General features: G+C 43.6%; 1 protein-coding gene across 1 annotated transcript in view; it reads right to left on the bottom strand.

Annotated features, from left to right (window-relative positions):
- Positions 1 to 24,874, bottom strand: part of LOC126335782 (mitochondrial 2-oxoglutarate/malate carrier protein-like) — a 66,684-nt gene that overhangs the window by 34,414 nt on the left and 7,396 nt on the right. Inside the window, exon 2 of the mRNA XM_049999244.1 lies at positions 20,904 to 21,122. Within this exon, the coding sequence (XP_049855201.1) occupies positions 20,904 to 21,122 (219 nt within the window). The remainder of the gene's footprint in view (positions 1 to 20,903; positions 21,123 to 24,874) is intronic.

Here is a 24,874-nt window from a genome sequence, read left to right as displayed (position 1 = left end):
GCTGCAACCAATCTAACAACTGCGCCAGACACTTGTTGTCTTATACAGAAGTTTCCGACCGCAGTGCCGTATTCTGCCTGTTCACATGTGTGTGTATTTGAATACGCATGCCTATACCAGTTTCTTTGGCGCTTCAGTGTATGGCTGTGCAGTGCTCCGAAACTAACAAGTTATAAGTCACTTATTGTGTACTTCCTGATCTTTAGTTACAACAGACACATACCGAAACTCTGAACTCGCAGTTTCTAAACATTCATGGTGGTGTCTGTTTGTTCTATATCGTGTCTCCCTACCACTTTCGCGCAACGACGCTCTGAGCGTGTTTTTTAGGGAATTGACTAGTTTGAACCTGGGACCTGTTGCTGGTAAGGAGACGCCAGACCACACATGACATGTAGAATTCAGGAGAGTTCAGTGAGACTAGCGATGATATAATCAAATGCTTAATGATTTCAGCGTCAGCTCCACTGCACTCCCTGTAAAAGAATCTTAATACTAACTAAATTTAGTGGAAGGGGTTCAAGGCTTTCCTATTTTTAGTTAGTTGGTAAAATAACGTCGAAAAAGCAGTTAAGTTTACCACTGGAAATTTTATTCTATTCACAAAACATCGTTTATAAATTGCATTATTGATAAAAGGAAATGTTTTAATACAGGATGGTAAAAACCAACTGCGTTCAACAAAAATGTGAACGAATATTCCCTGAATGGGTTTCCAAGTTCTACTATCGATCGAAGGATGACCTATGCCATATCACATCTATAATCTAGGTTTAATTTAAGTTTCACAAAAGAAAAACTATCAAAATGGTCTACAGTGACCCTCAATTAACTTTAATTACTTATCTAACTTGTCGTAAATTACAGTGGCTGATGTGGCTTCTCAATAACTATATAAAAGAAAAAACAACGCGTTTCAGATTTTTACTTCCAAGTGGCAAATGTGAACACCATGAGCTTTAATTGACGATCGACACTAGTATTACGCAAAACGGAGGTGTAACAGATGAGACTTCTGCAGTTCTGATTGAAGCCTTATGCGCTCAAAAATGCGGCATCGCGTGCGTTCTTTACCTTGTCGGTGTTTAGGCAGCGTCAGGGCAGCGGCGGGCAGCACAGCTCCGCTCACCTCGCCATCTCGGAAGCAACTCTATCCTTACTACAATGTACCGAAGTTGGTTTAAAAAAAACTAGCTGGCTGTGTTTCCATCTGACCAAGCAGGGTCTTAATGTTAACCTTAAGCTCCGCCTACAAAAATGCTGTCTATCCAATGAGAAACGTTATACTTTTCGTGGTGGGGCAATGTTTTTAAAGTTTGCAACGTAACTGAGACGCGAAAAACTCTCACGCTAAAACCTGCAGCTGGTGTGGTCCTTTTAGCGTTATTGTAAGATCTATACTGTTTTTCTGGAGGGCTCTAGCTTTTAACATGGGCTGGGGGGTGGTCCTTGACGTAACAGAGACGCGAAAAAGTCTCACACTAAAACGTGCAGGTCGTTGTCTTAGCGGTAGGCTGGCGACGTGGGTGTCCAGTCCGTCCCTTATCGTAGGGCCTTCTAGCTTAACACGGTTCTGCTCTCGGCTTCTGTTCTCGTTTCTCCCCTGGGAACTGCGTCGGTCTCACGGTGGGAAGGTACGACATGCATTTAGACATTCTTGTGTTAGTCTGTGGTATTCCATTTGCTCACTCATTACTCGTATTACTTTGGTTAATTTAATGTCACGATTTATTCGGAGCTATGTGACATACTACTGGATTTGCTTATCATGTTAGGGTTTTCATGGAAGGTGTTGGATTTGCCTGACACCTTACAAGTTCGTCAGCAGTGTCTACCTAGAGGAATGATATTTTCGTAGCTCTCAAGAATTTCAGCTGTATGTCGCTTAAGCACAGATAGCACCCATTTCACAGTGCTCCCTCCACATTATGAACTGTAAAACCACATTTTGAACCATTTGAGCAAACCTCTTCAGATATCGCAGCAAACGGAGCATGCTGATCCGTGAGGATAGTATGTGAGGCAGTGGAGCGACCTTCACAGCTCCACAACGGAACTAAGAGGCCATGGAGGTCTGCACAGAATGGAGATGACACTTGCTCTCTTTATACAAAATTCTTAAACTTTAGATACTATTCTGCCTCACTAGTCATATCGATATGTACTGCATATTCAATAGCACCGAGCTGATGGCTGATCAACGTAAATGCAAAAGTGAACATTTTCACACAATGCACATAAAGTATTTTTTTATTATATGCAGACAGTTCGAAGGATCTGCATTGGTAATTATTTCTAGTAATTACATTGTATAGTTTAAGGTTTTCAGAGATCTGCGCCGAGTCTGCGTGAGCGGAACGATTACCGAAGGTAAACAAATGGAGCGGACGACGCCACAACGTTGTGTGCACTTCAATTTTGTGTGGTTTGTTTCTCAGCCTTACCGATACTACAGAGTTTGATGGGTGATCTACACCAAGGTGCTTATAATTATCATGAGTACGCCAAAAGGAAATAGGACTTATGATATCGGTTGCAATCGGAAATTGAAATAAGTTCAGTGACGACAAACGAAAATTTGAGCCAGACCGGGACTCTAACCCGGATTTCCCGATTTATGCGGGCGCTCTCCTTAACCGCTTCTGCTGTGTGAGCATGCCTCCCGTCCATCACACATTCCAAAGCCGCCCATTACTTACGTAGCGCCTCCTGCCCACCATGCTAACAGCCTCACGCTGATTCCCGCAAGACTCCGAGAAAGAGAGTGCATCGGCACGGAAATGATGACGGTCAAGGCATGTATATAATCATACATGTGTGGTGTATGTTCTATCGAACATGTCCGACATTTTCAAAAGGAACTGCATAATAGTTGGACCATTGACCCATTAACAAAATTTGCAAGAAAATTAAAATCAACAAAAACGATACCCAAGTCATCAGATCATTCAACGCTCGTACATTCTAAGAGATATAACAATTTTTCAGAGCATATGAGATTCGATCCGTACTTGAAAAAGTCATCGAATTTTCATACTGATGGAAAGAAAAGCGTAGGGGAAAGAATAATTTCACCTTTCAAATGTGTCTTATTCTCTAGCAGAAAGATAAGGCTCAATATTTTTGCGCAAGGGAGATAACTATGTCTGCAAGAGTAATAGAAGGCAAATTTCAGACTACCTAACAGATCAAAACGAAATTTTTGTTCCGACACTGACAATGTTAAGTGTTTAACTTCAAGGCAATCGTAAAACGCGTTTTAGACAGGTGCGTGCCGAGTAAAACTGTGAGGGACGTGAAAAACCCACCGTGGTTCAACAACAAAGTTAGGAAACTACTGCGAAAGGAAAGAGAGCTTCACTGCAAACTTAAACGCAGCAAAAACCTCTCAGACAAACAGAATCTAAACGATGTTAACATTAGCGTAAGGAGGGCTACGCGTGAAGCGTTCAGTGGATTCGAAAGTAAAATTCTATGCACCGACTTGACAGAAAATACCAGGAAGTTCTGGTTACGTTAAATCAGTAAGTGGATCGAAACAGCATATCCAGACACTCTGGGATGATGACGGCATTGAAACAGAGGATGAAACGCGTTAAGCTGAAATACTAAACACCTTTTTCCAAAGCTGTTTCACAGAGGAAGACCACACTGTAGTTCCTTCTCTAAATCCTCGCACTAACGAAAAAATGGCTGACATCGAAATAAGTGTCCAAGGAATAGAAAAGCAACTGAAATCACTCAACAGAGGAAAGCCCACTGGACCTGACGGGATACCAATTCGATTCCACACAGAGTACGCGAAAGAACTTGCCCACCTTCTAACAGCCATGTACCGCAAGTCTCTAGAGGAACGGAAGGTTCCAAATGATTGGAGAAGAGCACAGGTAGTCCCAGTTTTCAAGAAGGGTCGTCGAGCAGATGCGCAAAACTATAGGCCTATATGTCTGACATCGATTTGTTGTAGAATTTTAGAACATGTTTTTTTTTTTTTTTTTTGCTCGCGTATCATGTCATTTCTGGAAACCCAGAATCTACTCTGTAGGAATCAACATGGATTCCGGAAACAGCGATCGTGTGAGACCCAACTCGCTTTGTTTGTTCATCAGACCCAGAAAATATTAGATACAGGCTCCCAGGTAGATGCCATTTTCCTTGACTTCCGGAAGGCGTTCTATACAGTTCCGCACTGTCGCCTGATAAACAAAGTAAGAGCCTACGTAATATGAAACCAGCTGTGTGGCTGGATTGAAGAGTTTTTAGCAAACATAACACAGCATGTTGTTCTCAATGGAGAGGCGTCTACAGACGTTAAAGTAACCTCTGGCGTGCCACGGGGGAATGTTGTGGGACCATTGCTTTTCACAATATATCTAAATGACCTAGTAGATAGTGTCGGAAGTTCCATGCGGCTTTTCGCGGATGATGCTGTAGTTACAGAGAAGTTGCAGCACTAGAAAATTGTAGCGAAATGCAGGAAGATCTGCAGCGGATAGGCACTTGGTGCAGGGAGTGGCAAGTGACCCTTAACATAGACAAACGTAATGTATTGCGAATACATAGAAAGAAGGATCCTTTATTGTATGATTATATGGTATATATGGTATCGGAACAAACATTGATAGCAGTTACTTCTGTAAAATATTTGGGAGTACGCGTACGGAACGATTTGAAGTGGAATGATCATATAAAATTAATTGTTGGTAAGGCGGGTGCCAGGTTGAGATTCATTGGGAGAGTCCTTAGAAAATGTAGACCATCAACAAAGGAAGTGGCTTACAAAACACTCGTTCGACCTATACTTGAGTATTGCTCATCAGTGTGGAATCCGTACCAGGTCGGGTTGACAGAGGAGATAGAGAAGATCCAAAGAAGAGCGGCGCGTTTCGTCACAGGGTTATTTCTACATCTACATCTACATCCGTACTCCGCAAGCCACCTGACGGTGTGTGGCGGAGGGTACCCTGAGTACCTCTATCGGTTCTCCCTTCTATTCCAGTCTCGTATTGTACGTGGAAAGAAGGATTGTCGGTATGCTTCTGTGTGGGCTCTAATCTCTCTGATTTTATCCTCATGGTCTCTTCGCGAGATATACGTAGGAGGGAGCAATATACTGCTTGACTCTTCGGTGAAGGTATGTTCTCGAAACTTCAACAAAAGCCCGTACCGAGCTACTGAGCGTCTCTCCTGCAGAGTCTTCCACTGGAGTTTATCTATCATCTCCGTAACGCTTTCGCAATTACTAAATGATCCTGTAACGAAGCGCGCTGCTCTCCGTTGGATCTTCTCTATCTCTTCTATCAACCCTACCTGGTGCGGATCCCGCACTGCTGAGCAGTATTCAAGCATTGGGCGAACAAGCGTACTGTAACCTACTTCCTTTGTTGTCGGATTGCATTTCCTTAGGATTCTTCCAATGAATCTCAGTCTGGCATCTGCTTTACCGACGATCAACTTTATATGATCATTCCATTTTAAATCACTCCTAATGCGTACTCCCAGATAATTTATGGAATTAACTGCTTCCAGTTGCTGACCTGCTATTTTGTAGCTAAATGATAAGGGACCTATCTTTCTATGTATTCGCATCACATTACACTTCGCTACATTGAGATTCAATTGCCATTCCGTGCACCATGCGTCAATTCGCTGCAGATCCTCCTGCATTTCAGTACAAATTTCCATTGTTGCAACCTCTCGATACACCACAGCATCATCTGCAAAAAGCCTCAGTGAACTTCCGATGTCATCCACCAGGTCATTTATGTATATTGTGAATAGCAACGGTCCTATGACACTCCCCTGCGGCAGTGATAGCGTTACGGAGATGTTTAGCAAAATCAACTGGCAGGCTCTGCAAGAGAGGCGCTCTGTGTCGCGGTGTATGTAGCTGTCCAAGTTTCGAGAGGGAGCGTTTCTGGATGAGGTATCAAATATATTGCTTCCCCGTACTTATACCTCCAGAGGAGATCACGAATGTAAAATCAGAGAGACTCAAGCGCGCACGGAGGCTTACCGGCAGTCGTTCTTCCCGCGAACCATACGCGACTGGAACAGGAAAGGGAAGTAATGACAGTGGCACGTTAAGTGCCCTCAGCCACACACCGTTGGGTAGTTTGCGGAGTGTAAATGTAGATGTAGATGAAGATGTAGTGGTTGCAAGAGACCCTTTTCAAAGAATCAGACATCTGTACGAAATCGAGTGAGGAAAGGGCTAAAAATGGGGACTCTATTCATCAACGAACGAACAAATACAGAAGGATGCTCGTTACTTTTATTCTGACAATGATGAAGAGGAGAACAGTCCCTACTCCAGGGACAAGCTGGATTCGGCGTTGCTTGAGAATATGAGCCAGTCAGAATAAAATTCTAATCCCCCTTGTCCCCCCTTGTCATAGGTATTCTTCATTTTGTCGGAAAGCTTAAATATTAATGACTTATTAAACTGTTATGAAAGATAACGCTCCTTTGAAACGTTAAGCTGTATCGGAACTGTTGGCAAACCAAGAGAGAAATTATTTATTAAACTCACAAGTTCCCAAAGCTGATATCAAACTGCTTCACAACTAAGCAATCTGAACACACATCCAATATGAGCTACGAGAAGTATAACACAAGAATAAATAGGAGATCCTCGAGGGAAACCAGAAAAACAAGAACAATATGTGTTAAAACTGAAAAAGAAAAATAACCTTGTAATTTGCCACACGGGAAATATATTGGCCGCTTCCAAGGATATCTATTATCAGAACTATGTAATTCCATAGCTCTCCCGTTGGCATGAAACCGGCTACATGAACAAATGACTGCAAGGCCGTCTTACACACTTGTCCAACATTTTGATAAGATCACATCGTCGTCGTCGTCAAGGTAATAGGACACTAATCAGGACAGTCTGTTTCGACATGACTACTTCTTCAGAATGGCCGAATTAAAAGCCTTCAAAGAACCTTCGCAAGGTGGGTTGCTTGCGTGCCTCCTATCACCAATATGGAGTTGCTGTGGTGCTATTGCGAACGGATGAAATCAAGGGGAAACTACAACCGTAACTTTTCCCTAGGGGAAGCAGCTCTACTGTGTGGTTGTATGAAAATGGCATTGTCTTACGTAAAAAGTAAGAGAGGTAAAATACTGCCCCATTCAGACTTCCGCACGCGGATTCTCAGGAGGGAAAACACAACTGGGATTCCACAGGTTGGAGAATGGAATGTTATACCCCTTAATCGGGTACGTAGGTTAGAAAATTTAAAACGGGAAATGGATAAGCTTAAGTCAGATATAGTAAGAATCAGTGAAGTTCGGAAAAGGATAAAAAGAAAAAATACTAGGACAGTATGGAGTGTGTGTGGGGGGGGGGGGGGGGGGGGGAGGGGGGAGGGATGAAAGAGAAAACCACCTGGTAGAATTTTGCACAGACGATAATTTAATAATCGCTAGGACTTGGTTTAAGAACGATGAAATAAGTTTTAATACGTGGAAGAGGACTGGTTACACTGAAAGGTTTCATGTTCATTATATAATGGTAAGACAAAGATTTTGGAGCGAGATCTCGAACTGTAAGACATTTCCAGTCGCAGATGTGGACAGCAACCGTAATTCATTAGTTATGAACCGGAGATTAAAATTGAAGAAATTCCAAAAAGGTGGGAAATTAAGCAGACGGGCCCTCAGTAAACTAGAGAAACAGTTGTTGTTGAGAGCTTCAAAGGGAGGACTTGGGAATGACTGACAGAAACGAGGGAAAGGAATACAATAGAAAACGAATGGGTAGGTTCTAGAGATGAAATAGGAAAGGCCACATAGGAAGAAATAGGTAGAAAGACAAGGCCTAGTAGAAATCCTTGGATATCACAGGATATGTTGAATTTAAATAATGAAATAAGAATACATAATAGTGCAGCAAATGAAGCGGTCACAAGGGAATACAGACGACTGAAAAATGAGATTGACAGAAAATGCAAAATGGTCAAGTTGAGTGAGATGAGGACAAATGCAAGGCTTCGGAGGCATATATAATTATGGGAAACATAGATGTCGCTTATAGAAGCTTTTGGAGAAAGAGGCAGCTGTACCAGTATCGAGACCTCAGATAGAAAACCAGAACTAAGCAAAGAAGGGAAAGCTGAAAGAAATATGCAGGGGTTCTTTAAAAGGAAAAAAAAAGTGAGGACAGTATTACAGAGAAGGAAGAGAAAGTTGTTAGAGATGAGATGGTAGGTATGATAACTGCGAGAACAGTTTGACAGAACACTGCACGACCTAAGTCGTAAAAGGCCTTGGACTGACAGTCTCTCAGAATTGCTGACATCCTTAGAGGATCCACCCATGACAAAACTATTCCACCTAGTAAGCAAGATTTATACCCTTAAATTCCAAGAACAATGTAATAATTCCAATTCCAAAGAAAGCCGGTACTGATAAGTGTGAATATTACCCAATTATCAGTTCAATAAGTCATGGTTGCAAAATACTGACACAAATTATTTACAGTAGGATGGAAAAAGTAGTAGGTGAACTCGGAAATGGTTCCGGAGAAATTTAGGAACATCCGAGGCAGTACTGATCCTAAAACTTATCTAAGAAGATAGGTTAAAGACAGGCAAAACTACATTTATAGCATCTGTAGGTTTATAGAAAGCTTTTGGCAGTGTTGACTGGAGTGTATTCTTGAAATTCTGAAAGCAGCAACGGCAAAATACAGGGAGCGAAATGTTATTTACAAATAGTACAGAATAAAGACGGCATTTATTACACTCGAAGGGCATGAAATGGATTGAAAAGGGAGCGAGACATAGTTTTAGCGTATCCCCGATGTTACTCAATCTGCACATTGAGCAAGCACTACAGACACCAAAGAAAAATTTGCAGTAGGAATTAAAGTTCAGCGAGAAGGAATAAAACTTTTATGTTTGCTAAGCAAAACAAGGACAATGGAATCGAGTCGAATTAAATCAGGTTATACTGAAGGAATTAGACACTACAAACAGTAAATGACCTTTGCTATTTGGGCAGTAAAAAAATGATGGTGGCCGAAGCAGAGAGAATACAAAGTATAGACTGGCAATAGCAAATAAGCGTTTGTGAAGAAGAGAAATTTGATAACATAGAATATAAATAAATATATAAATTTAAGTGTTAGGCAGTCTTTGCTGAAGGTATTATTTTAAAAATGGTTCAAATGGTTCTGAGCACTATGGGACTTAACATCTGAGGTCATCAGTCCCCTAGAACTTAGAACTACTTAAACGTAACTAACCTAAGGGCAACACACACATCCATGCCTGAGGCAGGATTCGAACCTGCAACCGTAGTGATCGCGCGGTTCCAGGCTGAAGCGTCTAGAACCGCTCGGCAACATCAGCCGGCGGTATTATTTCGTCTGGCGTGTGGCCTTGTATGGAAATGGCACGTGGACGATAAGGAATTCAGACAAGAAGAGAACAACAGGTTTTGAAATGTGGTGCTATATAAGAAGGCTGAAGATTGGATGGGTAGATCGTGTAACTAATGAGGTACTGAACAGAATTGAACAGAAATTTGTGGTAAGACCTCATTAAAAGAAAGCTGCAGTAACCATTAGAAGATGAAAAGCTTGCACAGGATATTAGCGTGAAGACATGCATCAAACCAGTCTTCGAACTGAAGAGCAGCCATATAGCCTAGATTCAAATACGGTCCTGCCTAGGATGATAACCAGTTCTCACTAGAGCGCCAGATTACTCGGTGTCTCCTTTGAATACAAATGACACCCACACATTTGCAAGTCATTTCGTAGTTCGTAAACATATGCATCATGCTAATATCATTATTTTATGACTTTTATATTTGTTTTGTCTATCCTTTCAGACCTGTCCAGAAGAACAGGCACCTCTCTTGATTCTGCAGCCGGACGTATATGTGATTAAATAAATTCTGACACTGGCTGCAATTGGGCATTGAAATGAATTCAATGGCGACAGGTGAGAATTTGGTCAAACCTGAACTCGAACGCGGATTTGCCGCTTATGCAACTGGTCACCTTAATGCTTCGGCTATTCGGCTATCCGAGCACGCTTTCCATCCAACCCAAATTCCCGTCTCGCTGCACTCTACTCGTGTAGCGCGCCCTGCTCGCGTAATGCGGCTAGCACTAAGCATGGTGGACAGTAAGTAGTGTGCGACGTGTTGGGAATTTGGGGCGGACAGAAACCATGCTTGGATATGCGAAGCTGTAAGCCAATACGGTAGCTCAGCGTGATTGGTAGAATTGCCTGCACCCTGTAAATAATAATAATAATAATAATAACGAACAAAATGAGAGCGAAACAAAAAAAGGGTGTCAAGGAGACCACTTGCATAAGCGGGAAATCAGAGTTCGAGTCCCTATCCGGCACAAATTTTCACTTGTCGCCATTAAATTCATTTCAGTGCCCAATTGCGGCTGTTGTCAGAATTAATTCATTTCATTCTATTTAACGTTGATGATGGTCAGACTCTTGAAATGTCTCGACGTATTTACTCTCGGCGTCCTTTATTGCTTTTGTCTTAGGCGCCACCGTATGATTTTCGGGGATCTATCTCCGTACCTCGTGACCTTGTGAAAGTCAGTGACACTTGGCGCGCCTGTGTTGCACTATAAATAGCGCTGGCCCAGCCCTCCGACACAAAAAGTATCCCACAAGGCAGCCTACAGCCTCAACTGGAACCTTAGATATGCGTCCAGAATACTCACAAATTCATACTGTTTCGTAGCAGTGATTAGAATTGACGCTTTCGACGTGTGAATTGTACTGGGATAACATACAACGCTTATATTGCAATCATGTATGTTAGACAAAAACAACCAAACAATACTTTATCTAAACTACTGTGACGTCTTCGGCTCTCCCAGCATAGTCACCATACTCGAGAATTTGCCCAAATAAAATCAAATGGCTCTGAACACTATGGGACTTAACAAATGGTTGAAATGGCTCTGAGCACTATGGGACTTAACATCTGAGGTGATCAGTCCCCTAGAACTTAGAACTACTTAAACCTAACTAACCTAAGGACATCACACAGATCCATGTCCGAGGCAAGATTCGAACCTTGGACTGTAGCAGTCGCGCGGTTCCGGACCGAAGCGCCTAGAACCGCTCGGCCACCGCGGCCAGCCAGAATTTGCCCATTCAAGATGTAGTAAGTGTTCAGTATTTGTCCAATGCATTTAGCAACTTCAGGAAACCACAGAAAACGTAAAACCGGATGGTTGGATGGGTATTTGGCCCGCCATCCTCCCGACTGCGAGTCCGAAGATGGGGTGAGTGTGTTGTCGGTATTAGTAGTAAGGGCGTGTATTATTGCGGTGCACTTTAATGCACAAGGTTGAGTAAGCCTTCCCCGCCATTAGCAGAAAAATGAACGTTTTCTAAATTTTCGCGTGTCATGTATTTGAGACAGGACGTGGGTGCGTTTATTTGATTTTTCAGTTTACCGTTACAACGTTCACATTAGTCGGGAGACATATTTATGACGTCACGAGTCCATACGCTGTCTTGCCAGACGCTACGGATCTTAAGACATATCTGTTCTTTGAGGACAGATACTGAATTGTCAGCTCTTAAATCTTAGCAAATGAGTGGATACAAAAAAAAAAAAAAAAGTCAAGAGAATGCCAGAATCAAATCAACTACGAAAATGATACTTTGATGAGAAATACTTCGGGCGTGGTGCAGGACTACTACGCCATTACTCTTAGGCACATTCCCGGGTTCGATTCCCGGCGGGGTCAGGGATTTTCTCTGCCTCGTGATGGCTGGGTGTTGGGTGATGTCCTTAGGTTAGTTAGGTTTAAGTAGTTCTAAGTTCTAGGGGACTGATGACCATAGATGTTAAGTCCCATAGTGCTCAGAGCCATTTGAACCATTTTTTTTAGGCACAAGTCATAACCTTGCGCCACTACAGCTTTCATTGAACATTTACACACAATGTAACTTCTTTTAAGTATGTTCTGATATGATTTTCATTCCACAGCATTCCCTTGTTGAGCTATAACTCAATCTGTGTGAAAAAATCCCTTCTGACTACTTCATTTCTATGTCAAGTCGTGACACATCAGTAAAATGTGACATATACACGCTACATCTAATTTATCTTTGCTTTGATTCATAAATAGCGTACAATGTCATTGAACGTTAAGTATAATTATTTACGTTTATCCAAATTATAAACCTACTTTGCACATTTTCAGTGTTTTGTGTTTTTGCAAGTGGTGAACATCTGTACGTCGTGCATTCAAGTTAACTACTCTGATCTTTTCTCGGACTGGAAACATAATAGAAACATGCGGTTTGTTTTAAAATATGTGTACATTCGTTGTGAATGCGTGGCAGAGACAGCAACACAGTACAGCACATAGAACTCTAACGGCAGAGGCGAAAGTGAGGACTGTTTTTCATACTTAAAATGGTGAGTAATCATTGGTTTTCTACATATGTGAGGTGTGGCACCGACTGAAATGCATCGCCACTTGACTGAAGCATCGAGGATATGTCTAGTGTGCGATTGCGTGTGTGGCAGTTCAAAGAATGCAGAACATCTTTGACAACAAGGCAAGACAATCTCGGCCTCGCTCCAGCCGTCTGGCAACATGATCGAGCGCTCTGAGAAGGTTGTTTTAGAGGGCCGCCGAATGAGTGTGGAACACATCGCCTCCAAAGTTAGTACCTCCCTCGGATATGAGCACTTAATCCTACACGAAGACCTGAAAATGCGAAAAGTGTGCTCCAGGTTGGTGCCACGAATGCTGATCCGATGACGTCCATAGTTTACACGTGGCATGTTGACAGGCAAGTCGACGCGTGATGACCGCATGAATGGGATTTTCTTTTCATCGACTGTGACAACGGATGAGACACGGATGCCGTTTTCAATTCTGAAACGAAGACTCAGTCAGTTCAATGAGAGTACGCACACTCACCGCCAGCAAAAGAATTTCGGGTAAGCGTCACTGCTGAAAAAATAATGTTGGGCATGTCCTGGGACAGCGATGGCATAATACTTACTCACTGCGTTCCAAAGAACACTACGGTGACAGGTGCATACTATCAAGATGTTTTGAGGACAAACTTCAAGCATTGCAGGAAAAAACGGCCGCAAAAGGCTCCACGTGTGCCCTTGCACCAAGACAACGCACCAGTATATCGAGCATGCGCGATACTATAGTATTTTCGTAATAAAAACTTTGAAGTGATTTTTCATGCTTCCTACTCACCTCACCTGGTTCCTGGAGACTTTTGGCTATTTCCAACAGCGAAAGACGTTCTCTGTGGATGCACATTCACTAGCCGTGTCACCACTGCATCAGCAACTTTCCAGTGCTCAATCCAAACTCATAAAGAGTCGTTCGCAGCGGCCATAAGAATTATGGCATCGATGTTGTGAAAAAATGCTTACGGCTGCAGAGATATTAAGTCGAGAAGTGATAACTTTCACAGTTTTCGTGTGATTAAATTGTCATAAAAAAACTGGAGATGTCATAACTTGAATGCACTTGGAATGTCACGGTCCACAGCTCGTGGTCTTGCGGTAGCGTTCTCGCTTCTCAAGCACGGGATCCCTGGTTCGAGTCCCGGTGGGGTCAGGTATTTTCCCTGCCTCGACATGACTGGGTGTTGTGTCGTCTTCATCATCATCATTCATCCCCATTACGGTCGGAGGAAGGCAATGGCAAACCAACTCCGCTAGGTCCTTGCCTTTAGCACTGCGCTGCAGGTTTCCCGTATCGTCCCTTACGCTCCTCGGAGTACAGGACCTCATCATCAGAATATCATGTCACTGACCAATGTTTTGGAGAAGCAGGAAAAATGTTGATGGTGAGTAATGCATCATAATGAATATAATCTGGGAGGTGTGCACCAAGACTAGGGCACACGCTGTTGAGACGGGTAGCTAGTGAGGCGCGTGGCGGGCGATGCAAACGCGCAAAGCACTGAGGCGTCTGGAAGAAACTGAGCCCTTAAAGCGTTACTTCAGATGCTGCGTGAAAAATACGCACAACAAAAGGCTCATAGCACTGTACGCAAAGCTTTACAGTCCATAGGTAGGTCACTTAAGAGTAGTGCCATTGTTATTCCTCCAGCGGAATTATAAAGCCAACTGCCACTTCGAACGAACGACTAGGGTGGTGGAGATAATGGACAATAATATCATCGCCTACTCAAGGAGTCTTGAAGCTGCTCTCCATCTGCAGGATTTTCTTCTGTGACGAGTGTAGGATTTGTTGATTATTGTCGCAGAAAATGTGGAGGCAACTATGTATTAATGATCAATCAATTTCTCAGGCATGCACCCAAGTGCATCTCATCGCTGTCGAGAAAAATCTGAGGTTTTTACAGTACCGGGACAGCATCCTCCGACATACTGTCCAGGCTTAAAGTCTTCTGCGATTAGTTCGTTTTTCAGGACGGTAATGAATGAACACACGGTGACCACCTCGTAAACCGCTTCCCTTAGAAAAGCAGAAATCAACCAATTGCAATGTCCTGTGGTACCTACTGACATGAATCTGACTGAGCATGATTGGAACCGCTAGAAGCTTGCAGTGCGTCGTCGCATGAACCCTTCTCGCAAACTAAATGTCCTCAGACGGACAACCGTCGAAGGATGGGACAGTCTTGATAGCGTTGACTCGACCACTCTGTGGGCAGTGACCCAAGGAGGATCCCAGTATGTAGCAATGCACGCGCTAAAGCAATACGCTACTGAATGGAAAGCAGCACCAGATTCTGATTTCACAGACGTGTAAAGATGTTTGTTACCTATTTCTGGTTATTGTTTTGTTTTAATGTTACTTAGTAGGGTTCCATACCTCAGTCGCTAAAAACTGAATCCTTGTGGGATCACTTTGCTGCCCGTCTGTCTGTTTGCCCAACTGTTCAAAACCCTTTTTCTCAGAAATGATTAGACGCATAGTAAGGTCTATGATCCCTGGGAGATGTAAAAAAGTGAAGTTTCTGAGTCAATACAACCGAAAGATACAGACATTTATGACACGTTTTGATACTCTCGAACTCAATAATCTAAACGTACCGGTACAGAGTACTTCCCTCTGACCTAGACTAATGATATTTACCAAGAAGCAAGGTTTCACACTACATCCTCAGTAAAAACCCGAAAATTGTTAATTGACATATCATATAACACGAAAAAATATTTTTTGTCACTTGTTATCCGATTTCAAACGTGAAATTAAAATGTTCTCGAAAGTCTTGGAATCCATAAGACAGATATCTTGCCAGTATCAATGCCGGCAACGGACAAAATGGTCAAGATCCTCGATTAATGAATTGGATGAACTGTCTATATGCATAAGTTCGTATGGAAAATACAATGCGAGTCCTACTCGCACGTAGACAACTGTTCAGTATTTTAAGACTTATTCTTTCACTTCTCGCTCCCCTGGAATCTAAGAACGTGTCATTTGCTGATTTTCAGGTAGCGCAGAATTATTTTTTAAGTCGTTGGTGATTTTACTTATATGGTCTTTGAAGCTGTGTCTCTTAATGTTTTCGCGGAGTTTTCATTCATACATAAAATTTCAGGAGTGCAACCGCATAATCTGCATTTTTTCTTTTTCTAATATTTCGGTGGCACCTTTTCCGGTCATCTTCAGAGTAAGCCGACTGAAGATACGATACGCTACAGTACTTGAACCGTCGTTTTAAACCACAGAAAACACAAACGCCAGAGGCGTTGATCGGCGGCAAAGAGTATGCGATCATTCATGTTGGGATATCGGTGTCTCATTATTTGCTGCATTGTAGTGACGTCTTTGCGAGTTCATTAAAGAAAGAGCCGCATTCCATGATTTGCCTAGGTTGAAACCGCTTTCTTTGTTAATTATGACGGCTTGCTGAAAGTAATGCCTTCGAATTTTTTATGTGAATCTCTTAAATCCTTTTAAACAAAACAAACGTAATTAAGTCTACATCTTTATTCTTCATGTTTATATATTTATTTCTCAACATAGTCACCCCAGCGACAAACACATTTCTCCCAATGAGAGACCAGTCTGTTGATACCGTCACTATATAGAATGTTTGGCTTTGTAGACGGAGCAACCACCTCAACTCCGCCTTCACTGCTTCTTCACTATCAAAGTAAAGTCCTCGAAAGTGTTCCTGTAATTTTGAAAACAGATGAAAGTAGGATGCGACCAAATCGGGAATGAATAGAGGATGATTGATGACAGTGAACCCAAGGCGTCGGGTTGTTGTAGACGTTGTTGTCCGGCTTTGTCATGCTGAAGGACGGGGTTCTCCATGTGTGGACGAACTATTCAAATTCAAAACTCGATTACAGCACACTGCTTCTCACGTACCGACATACTTACGTTACACATCGCCATACCGCATGCTACAAACTCCGAGCGGTCTAGCGGCAGAGGGCTGCAAATATACAGAATAAAGAATAAATGTGTAGAATGTTAATAACGCGCAGTTTATTTTGAAAGCTTTAAGAGTTTTCACATAAAATATTTCGAGACATTACTTTTCAGCACAACCTCGTAAATTCTTCGTCAAATGAATTTGAGGTGCGGTTTTCATCTCCGAGTCCCAAACTGATGACGTCGAGGTTACGATGAAGTTGACGTTTTCGTATCGCCTGGTGCGACCGGTATCGATGCAGTGCTCTGGCATAGCCAATGTATTGGGCTGTAACAGTCGGGTGTGTCTGCAGTGTTCTATGCACAGTCGTCTGCTCCACAAGACCACATTTCGCAGGCGATCTTGTAAACTCCAGCCTTGTGGCGCATGTCATGTTTGACAGAATGCAGAAATGGCGATGTCTTCGGTGGAAGACAAAAAATCACAACATTGTTTGGTCAGGATCCGACCTATTTTAAAGACATGTTTCCCACAGATACAAAGAAAGCCATGGATCGTTCTATGTCTTCTTCTTAGTTCTTTATGTCTACGGACCTGTATCTCTTGATTCTGCGTTTTCTCTGGTTTAAAATGACAGAACAAGTGCTGTAGCGTACCGTAGTTTCAGTTGGCTCACTCTGCAGATGGCCGGAAGAGATACAGCCAGAATATCGGAAAAAGGAGAAATAAAGCCAATGCGGCTGTACTCCAAAAACTTGGTGGATGAGCCTCTTAGGATATCTCCTGCATTAGGAGGCGAAACTTTCAGCGCGGGACATGTCTTAGACAACGGACTGATGCACATATACTAAGAGTGTTCAGCAAGTAATTCAACACATTTTTTTCTCTCGGGCAATTTCGCTTGAAAATATGCGGAATTTGTTGTGGGACATCGTGGAATATTCCAGCTTCAGCCCTTACTGTTCTAGATCTACATCTATACTCCGCAAGCCACCCAACGGTGTGTGTCGGAGGGCACTTTACGTGCCACTGTCAATACCTCCCTTTCCTGTTTCAGTCGCGTATGGTTCGCGGGAAGAACGACTGCCGGAAAGCCTCCGTGTGCGCTCGAATCTCTCTAATTTTACATTAGTGATGTCCTCGGGAAGTATAAGTAGGGGGAAGCAATATATTCGATACCTCATAAAGAAACACACTCTCTCGAAACCTGGACAACAAGCTGCACCACCATGCAGAGCGCCTTGTAGAGTGTGCCACTTGAGTTTGCTAAACATCTCTGCAACACTATCACGCTTACCAAATAACCCTGTGACGAAACGCGCCGCTCTTCTTTGGATCTTCTCTATCTCCTCTGTCAACCCGACCTGGTACGGATCCCACACTGATGAGCAATACTCAAGTATAGGTCGAACGAGTGTTTTGTAAGCCACCTCCTTTGTTGATGGACTAAATTTTATGAAGACTCTCCCAATGAATCTCAACGTGGACCCGCCTTACCATCAATTAATTTTGTATGATCATTCCACTTCAGATCGTTCTGTATTTCACAGAAGTAACTGCTACCAGTGTTTGTTCCACAACCATATAATCATACAAAAAAGGATCCTTCTTTCTATGTATTATGTGTTTCATGAGTTTCCGATGGATATCGACGCTATACATAGCCTTCAAATTGGCGACTATAACGGAGGCGTCACAGATATTTATAGACGACTGCAGAACGTCTACGGTGAACAAAAGCACGGTAAGTCGTTAGACGGGGCATCTGTCATCATCTCAACAACTCTAGCACAAATCAATCCGATCTCCCGCGTGCAGGCCGGCCGCACATCTGTGACATCTTCAATGTTGGAATGTGCGGACATTATCATTCTACGTGATCGATGGATCACAACCAAACACCTCGCTGCACAGCTAGACGCTGAGACGCATTCGTCCACCAGTTGGAATGTTCAAAAGTTTGTGCCGGCTCGGTTCCTCGCCTCCTAATAGAAGAGCATACAGAACTACAAATGACCATCTGTACGGAACTGCTTGCGCATTATGATGTTGATTGTGAAAATTTTGGTCGAACACCGTCACAGGCGATGAAACGTGGGTTCACCACTTCAAAAGGGAAACAAAAAACGGCAGTCCATGAAGTGGCGACACACCACATCGCCTCGCAAGATAAAGTTCAAAGCCGCAGCCTCAACTGGTAAAGTCACGGCGACGGTCTTCTGGCACTCTGAAAGGGGTTATTCGGTTTGCTGCTCTCTCTCTGGTGGTGCATCGACCGACTCTAAATTATACACTACTGGCCGTTAACAATGCTACACCACGAAGATGACGTGCTACAGACGAGAAATTTAATCGTCAGAAAGATGCTGTGATATGCAAATGATTAGCTTTTCAGCGCATTCACACAAGTTTGGCGCCGGTGGCGACCCTACAACCTGCTGACATGAGGAAAGTTTCCAACCGATTTCTCATACACAAACAGCAGTTTACCGGCGTTGCCTGGTGAAACGTCGTTGTGATGCCCCGTGCAAGGAAGAGAAATGCGTACTAACCCGTTTCCGACTTTGATAAAGATCGGACTGTAGCCTATCGCGATTGCGGTTAATCGTATCGCGACGTTGCTGCTCGCGTTGGTCGAGATCCATTGACTATTAGCAGAATATGGAATTTGTGGGTTCAGGAGGGTAATACGGAACGCCGTGCTGGATTCCAAAGGCCTCGTATCACTAGCAGTCGAGATGACAGGCATCTTATCCGCATGCTGTAACGGATCGTGCAGCCACGTCTCGATCCCTGAGTCAACAGATGGGGACGTTTGCAAGACAACAACCATCTGCACGACAGTTCGACGGTTGCAGCAGCATGCACTATCAGCTAGGAGACCATGGCTGCTGATACCCTTGACGCAGCATCACAGACAGGAGCGCCTGTGAATCTGAGTGCAAGAATATAAAACGTTATTTTTTCGGATGAATCCAGGTTCTGTTTACAGCATCATGATGGTCGCAACCGTGTTTGGCGACATCGCGGTGAACGCACATTGGAAGCGTGTATTAGTCATCGCCATACTGGCGTATCATCCGGCGTGATGGTATGGGGTGCCATTGGTTACACGTCTCTGTCACCTCTTTTTCGCATTGACGGCACTTCGAACAGTGGACGTTACGTTTCTGATGTGTTACGACCCGTGGCTCTACCCTTCATTCGATCACTGCGAAACCCTACATTTCAGCAGTATAATGCACGACCGCATGTTGCCGGTCGTGTACGGGCCTTTCTGGATACAGAAAATGTTAGACTGCTGCCCTGGCCAGAACAACTCTCACACCAATTGAAAACGTCTGGTCAATGGTGGTCGAGCAACTGGCTCGTCACAATACGCCAGTCACTACTCTTGATGAACTGTGGTATCGTGTTAAAGCAGCATGGACAGCTGTACCTGTACATGGCATCCAAGCTCTGTTTGACTCAATACCCAGGCGGGAGCAAGGCCGTTATTACGGCCAGAGGTGGTTGTTCTGGGTACTGATTTTTCAGGATCTATGCACCCAAACTGCGCGAAAATGTAATCACATGTCAGTTCTAGTATAATATATTTGTCCAATGAATACCCGTTTATCATCTGCATTTCTTCTTGGAGTAGCAAATTTTAATGGCCAGTAGTGTATTTTCCTTCCATTAGGAAATTGAAATTCGTCGCCACAAAAATGCAAACGAAATTCTCCTTCGTCATGACAACGCAAGGCCTCACACCAAGTCTGCGCACCCGAGAGGAGCTCACAAAACCTCACTAGACTGTTCTTCCTTTTCCATACTGCACCCTGGGTGTCACACCTTCCACCTGTTTGGCCCAATGAAGGATACAGTCTGTGGGAATCAGTGTGTGGATGATGGAAAGGTTACTGATGCAGCAAAACATTACTTCCGACGTCGTCCAACAAAGTGGTACCAAATAGGCATACAGACACTTCCAGTAAGATAGACGTAAGGCCATCGCATTAAACGGAGATTACGTTGCAAAATAGGGTATTTTAGCCGAGTGGGAAATAATATGGTGTATTAGAGTTCTGAATAAAACCAACATGTTTTCAGAAAAAGTGTTTCATTAATTATTGAATGGCAACGGCCTTGCCGCATTGAATATACCGGTTCCCGTGAGATCACCGAAGTTAAGCGCTGTCGGCACTTAAATGGGTGACCATCCAGGCCGCCATGCGCTGTTGCCATTTTTCGGGGTGCACTCAGCCTCGTGATGCCAATTGAGGAGCTACTCGACCGAATAGTAGCGGCTTCGGTCAAGAATACCATCTTACAACCGGGAGAGCGGTGTGCTGACGCCACGCCCCTCCCATCCGCATCCTCCACCGAGGATGACACGGCTGTCGGATGGTTCCGGTAGGCCAGTCGTGGTCTGAAGACGGAGTGCTTTATTACTTATTGACTGCCCCTCGTAATTAAACTCACTAGGGATGTAAATATACTACCACCCTCGAAAAGTCGGCACTCTTTTACGTGGTCTGTGAAACGGAAGCTGATTACAGGGGCGGTGCTTACGTGAGAGTGCTGATGAAGATGGAGTGCGCGGAGACCCAGCCAACAGCGTGGATGGCGTGCCGCAGCAGGGCGGCGCTGGTGCCCGCGTAGAGCCCGGTGAGGCCCTCGTGGGCGACGATGGAGTAGGCGCAGTGCGCCGCCCCCCGGTAGCCACCCATGCCCGTCTGCAGCCGGATCTTCACCACATCCAGCGGCTGCAGCGCGCACGCCACCGCCACTCTGCGACACACACCTCCCTAAGCTGACACACTGGCGGGATGCACACATCTGCAGCAAGTGTTGGCGTGGCGTATACACTGCTGGCCGTGAAGGCGATTGCAACAAACATGTTGACATGAAGTCAACTGCGAGGATTGAATCTTTAATAGTAGCAATTATTTATTTGCAGTTTCTGCAAAATGGAAACATGTTTCAGAGGTTCACTGTCCTTCAAAGTAGCCATCAGAATTGTGGGAAGTAGTTGACAGCATTGTGCAAGCTATAGCATATTCTTAGCAGCGATATCTGTGTCGGTAGTTCGAGTGGAGCGATCTACGAGGGTTCTTTGAAAAGTTTTCGGCCTCGCCCAGAGATCGTAGCACTACTCAAGTGACACTTTTTCCTCTTACGTTTGCACACATGTTAGTAGACGCCACGTAAAATTGCAAATCATTGCGAGCAGCAGATGACTGTAGGCAGTCGTTTGAAGCAGTTGTGGTGCATGTGGTGTTGAAAATGAAAAAAAAATCGTGTATCGTGCAGTGATTAAATTATTCGTAAAAAAAAAGGTTTTGCACCGACCCAAATTCATTTGTGGCTTGTAAATGTGTATGGCGTCTCTTTATTCTCATTCACAACCATTAAGAAATGGGCAGCCTAGATTAAAGGTGGTCGTGAAAGCATCCTAGGTGATCCATGGGAATGACGTCCGAAAAGTGAAAGTACGCCAGGAATCATCGATAAAGTTCATTATATAATTTTGAAAGATCGGCGTATAAAGGTAGGTGATATGCCCTAGGGATGTCAAAGGAACGTGCTGGTCACTTCTACCGCGAAGAATTGAACACGAGAAGGCTTTGCGCGAGATAGGTGCAGCGTCTGCTCAAAGCGGATAACAAACGCATTAGCGCGACACTTCCCCGATAGTGCTTGGTGCGTTTTAACAAAAACAGAAGTGACTTGTTGCGTCGCTACGTGATAGTGGATGAAACATGGATTCACCACTACACACCCGAATCCAAACAGAAGTCTATGCAAAGTGGATAGAAGCCGGTTCTTCAGCTCCGAAGAAGGCAAGAACGGTACCATCTGCGGGGAAGACCATGGCATCGGTGTTTTGGGATACGAAAGAAATTTTGTCGATAAGCTATCTTGCGAAAGGTAAAACCACAACTGGAAAATACCTCTATTAGCTTCTAACAAAACTAGACACAATCATTCGTGAAAACAGACCCGGCTTAAAAAGGAAGGAAAAAATCATCTTCCATCACACAGTGCATCTGCCCACAAAAATGTCTTTGCAATGGGGGAAATTTAGGGAATTGCTGTATGAAGTTTATGGAACATCTACCCTGTTCCCCAGAATTGTCTACCTCAGACTTCCATCAGTTATCGAAACTGAAGAAATTCCTCGCTGGTCAGCGCTTTTTGTCCAATCGAGAAGCCATTGCGGGTGTAAATGGCTTCCGGTAGAACACTACAAAGAGGGTATAATGGCATTGGAACACTGCTGCAAGAAATGTATTGATATTAGGAGATTATATTGCAAAATAAAACGCCTTTGTCGTTTTCACTATCAGTCAGAGAACTTTTCAGACTGCCCTTTTATCCCACGAAGCATCTTTGGAATAGTTCTGAAGGGAATACCGTTAAGTGCTTCCTTCATCTCGGGACTCAAGTTGAAGTCACGAGGGCTTAAGTCCAGGGAGTGTGATATCGATCGAACAAATCAGTCACAAGATGCGCCATATGCACCCGAGCGTTGTCCTGAAAAATGATGGGCAGGTTCTGGTGAAGGTGTCGCCACTTCTTTCTCTAAACTGCCAATTTTCTTTTTAACACAGCGTGCATTAAAATCCTTGGGACTTCAACTTGATTCCCGGATGAAGGAAACATTTCATGGTATTCGCTTCAGAATTGTTACGAAGATTCGTCGGGCAGTAGGTTGCTCCAGCCGAACTATCACCACAATTGGCGCTGCTAAGGGTATCCTACGATATTCACCTCGCTGGCTGTAGGTTATACACAACGCTGCTGACTGCTTTCAAGGACAGTCAAATTTTGTAACGTATGTATTTTGTATAAGTTTTAAACAAATATCCGTCATTATTAAAGCTTTAATCGTCATACATCCTTGGATATTTATTTACTGTTGCTTACAATTACGACTCCTGCCTCCGGGAGTCCAATTCAGGTCGAATTTTCATTTTCATATAGTTACAAAAAGTTGTATACAACAGTTATTAACACTCACTTCAAGAATTGTAATTTATTTTCAACAATTAGTGAAAGACAACATTTATAGCCGGCCGCTGTGGCCGAACAGTTCTAGGCACTTAAGTCCGGAACCGCGCTGCTGCTATGGTCGCAGGTTCGAATCCTGTCAAGGGCATGGATGTGTGTGATGTCTTTAGGTTAGTTAGGTTTAAGTAGTTCTAAGTTGTATGGGACTGATGATCTCAGATGTTAAGTCCCATAGTGCTTAGAGCCATTTGAACAACATTTATAAAACATATGAAAGGAAAAACACCTGTAACCCTTAAACCATGATATTACATTTGCTAATCGTCTTCACTATGCAGATGGCTTACTGGCAGATTCTAATCTTAACCCATGGAAAACATCGCGGTTAAGGAAGTCTTCTCCAGGAAGCCCCTGATACGAAATTCTACATCCAGGACTCATGTTGCATTACTTATTTCTTTGGGATTGAATCCCCAATTGCTGGGGACAGCACGATAAATCTCTAGAACCGGAGTTCCGAGAAACCCACACCATTCCTAAACAATCCTGAACCCGCCACGCTTCAGCCCTGAGATGGAGCCACCGGTATGCTAACGCCATCATCCACAGTCCCAGTGGTGTCTACCAGTGGAATCTAACGGATTCACCACAGCAACCCTCCGCAGCTTGCCACTACTGGAAAAGCTAGGGACCTACCTAAGTTATCTTTAAGTTCGCATTCATTCTGCAGGTACTGACTTAGTCATCCTCTGTGTAGAAAATAATTCATATGGCGGTGTGTCTTCAGTGATATTCATTCACTCACTCAGAATATCACTCGAGCATTAGCGCTTACAATTGGATTTCTCTTATACTCTAAATTCATTCTAAGACAAAAAGAATAAAAAATACGAAGCACGACAAAGGAAGTATTCGAATCGGACGGAAATCAGTAGATGTGATGCACATGCAATCAGAAACAAATTATTACAATATCGTTAAAATGAGATAATTTATTCAAAAGAAAGAGCTTCACAAACTGAGGAAGTCAATAACGCATTGGTCCACCTCTAGCCCTTATGCTAAAAAGGGCGCAACACAGAATCACCCTTGGTTGGTGGGCCATATGGCAGGCAACAATCAGGTTGCCACGCACGCACGCACGCAGAGAGAGAGAGAGAGAGAGAGAGAGAGAGAGAGAGAGAGAGAGTGTCTGAGTTTCAACTGCTTATCTTCATGCTTGTCAAACCCTACTTCGGCCAGCAAGGTCGCCGAATCTTTCCCCCAACCGAGAACGTTTGGAGCATTATAGACAGGACCCTCCAACCAGCACGGGATTTTGACGACCTAACGCGCCAATTTGACTTAATTTGGCACTATATCTCATATGGAAATTCAACAACTCTATCAGTCTATGCCAAGCCCAATAGTTGCTTGCATAAGAGCCAGAGAGGGACAAATGCGTTATTGACTTGCTCAATTTGTGAAGTTCTTTCTCTTGAATAAATCATCAAATTTTTCTGAAATTGTAACAATATGCTTAACTGTAC

This window comes from Schistocerca gregaria, chromosome 2, assembly GCF_023897955.1.
Source record: "Schistocerca gregaria isolate iqSchGreg1 chromosome 2, iqSchGreg1.2, whole genome shotgun sequence".
Taxonomy (NCBI): domain Eukaryota; kingdom Metazoa; phylum Arthropoda; class Insecta; order Orthoptera; family Acrididae; genus Schistocerca; species Schistocerca gregaria.
This window is presented reverse-complemented; position numbering and strand designations above follow the sequence as displayed.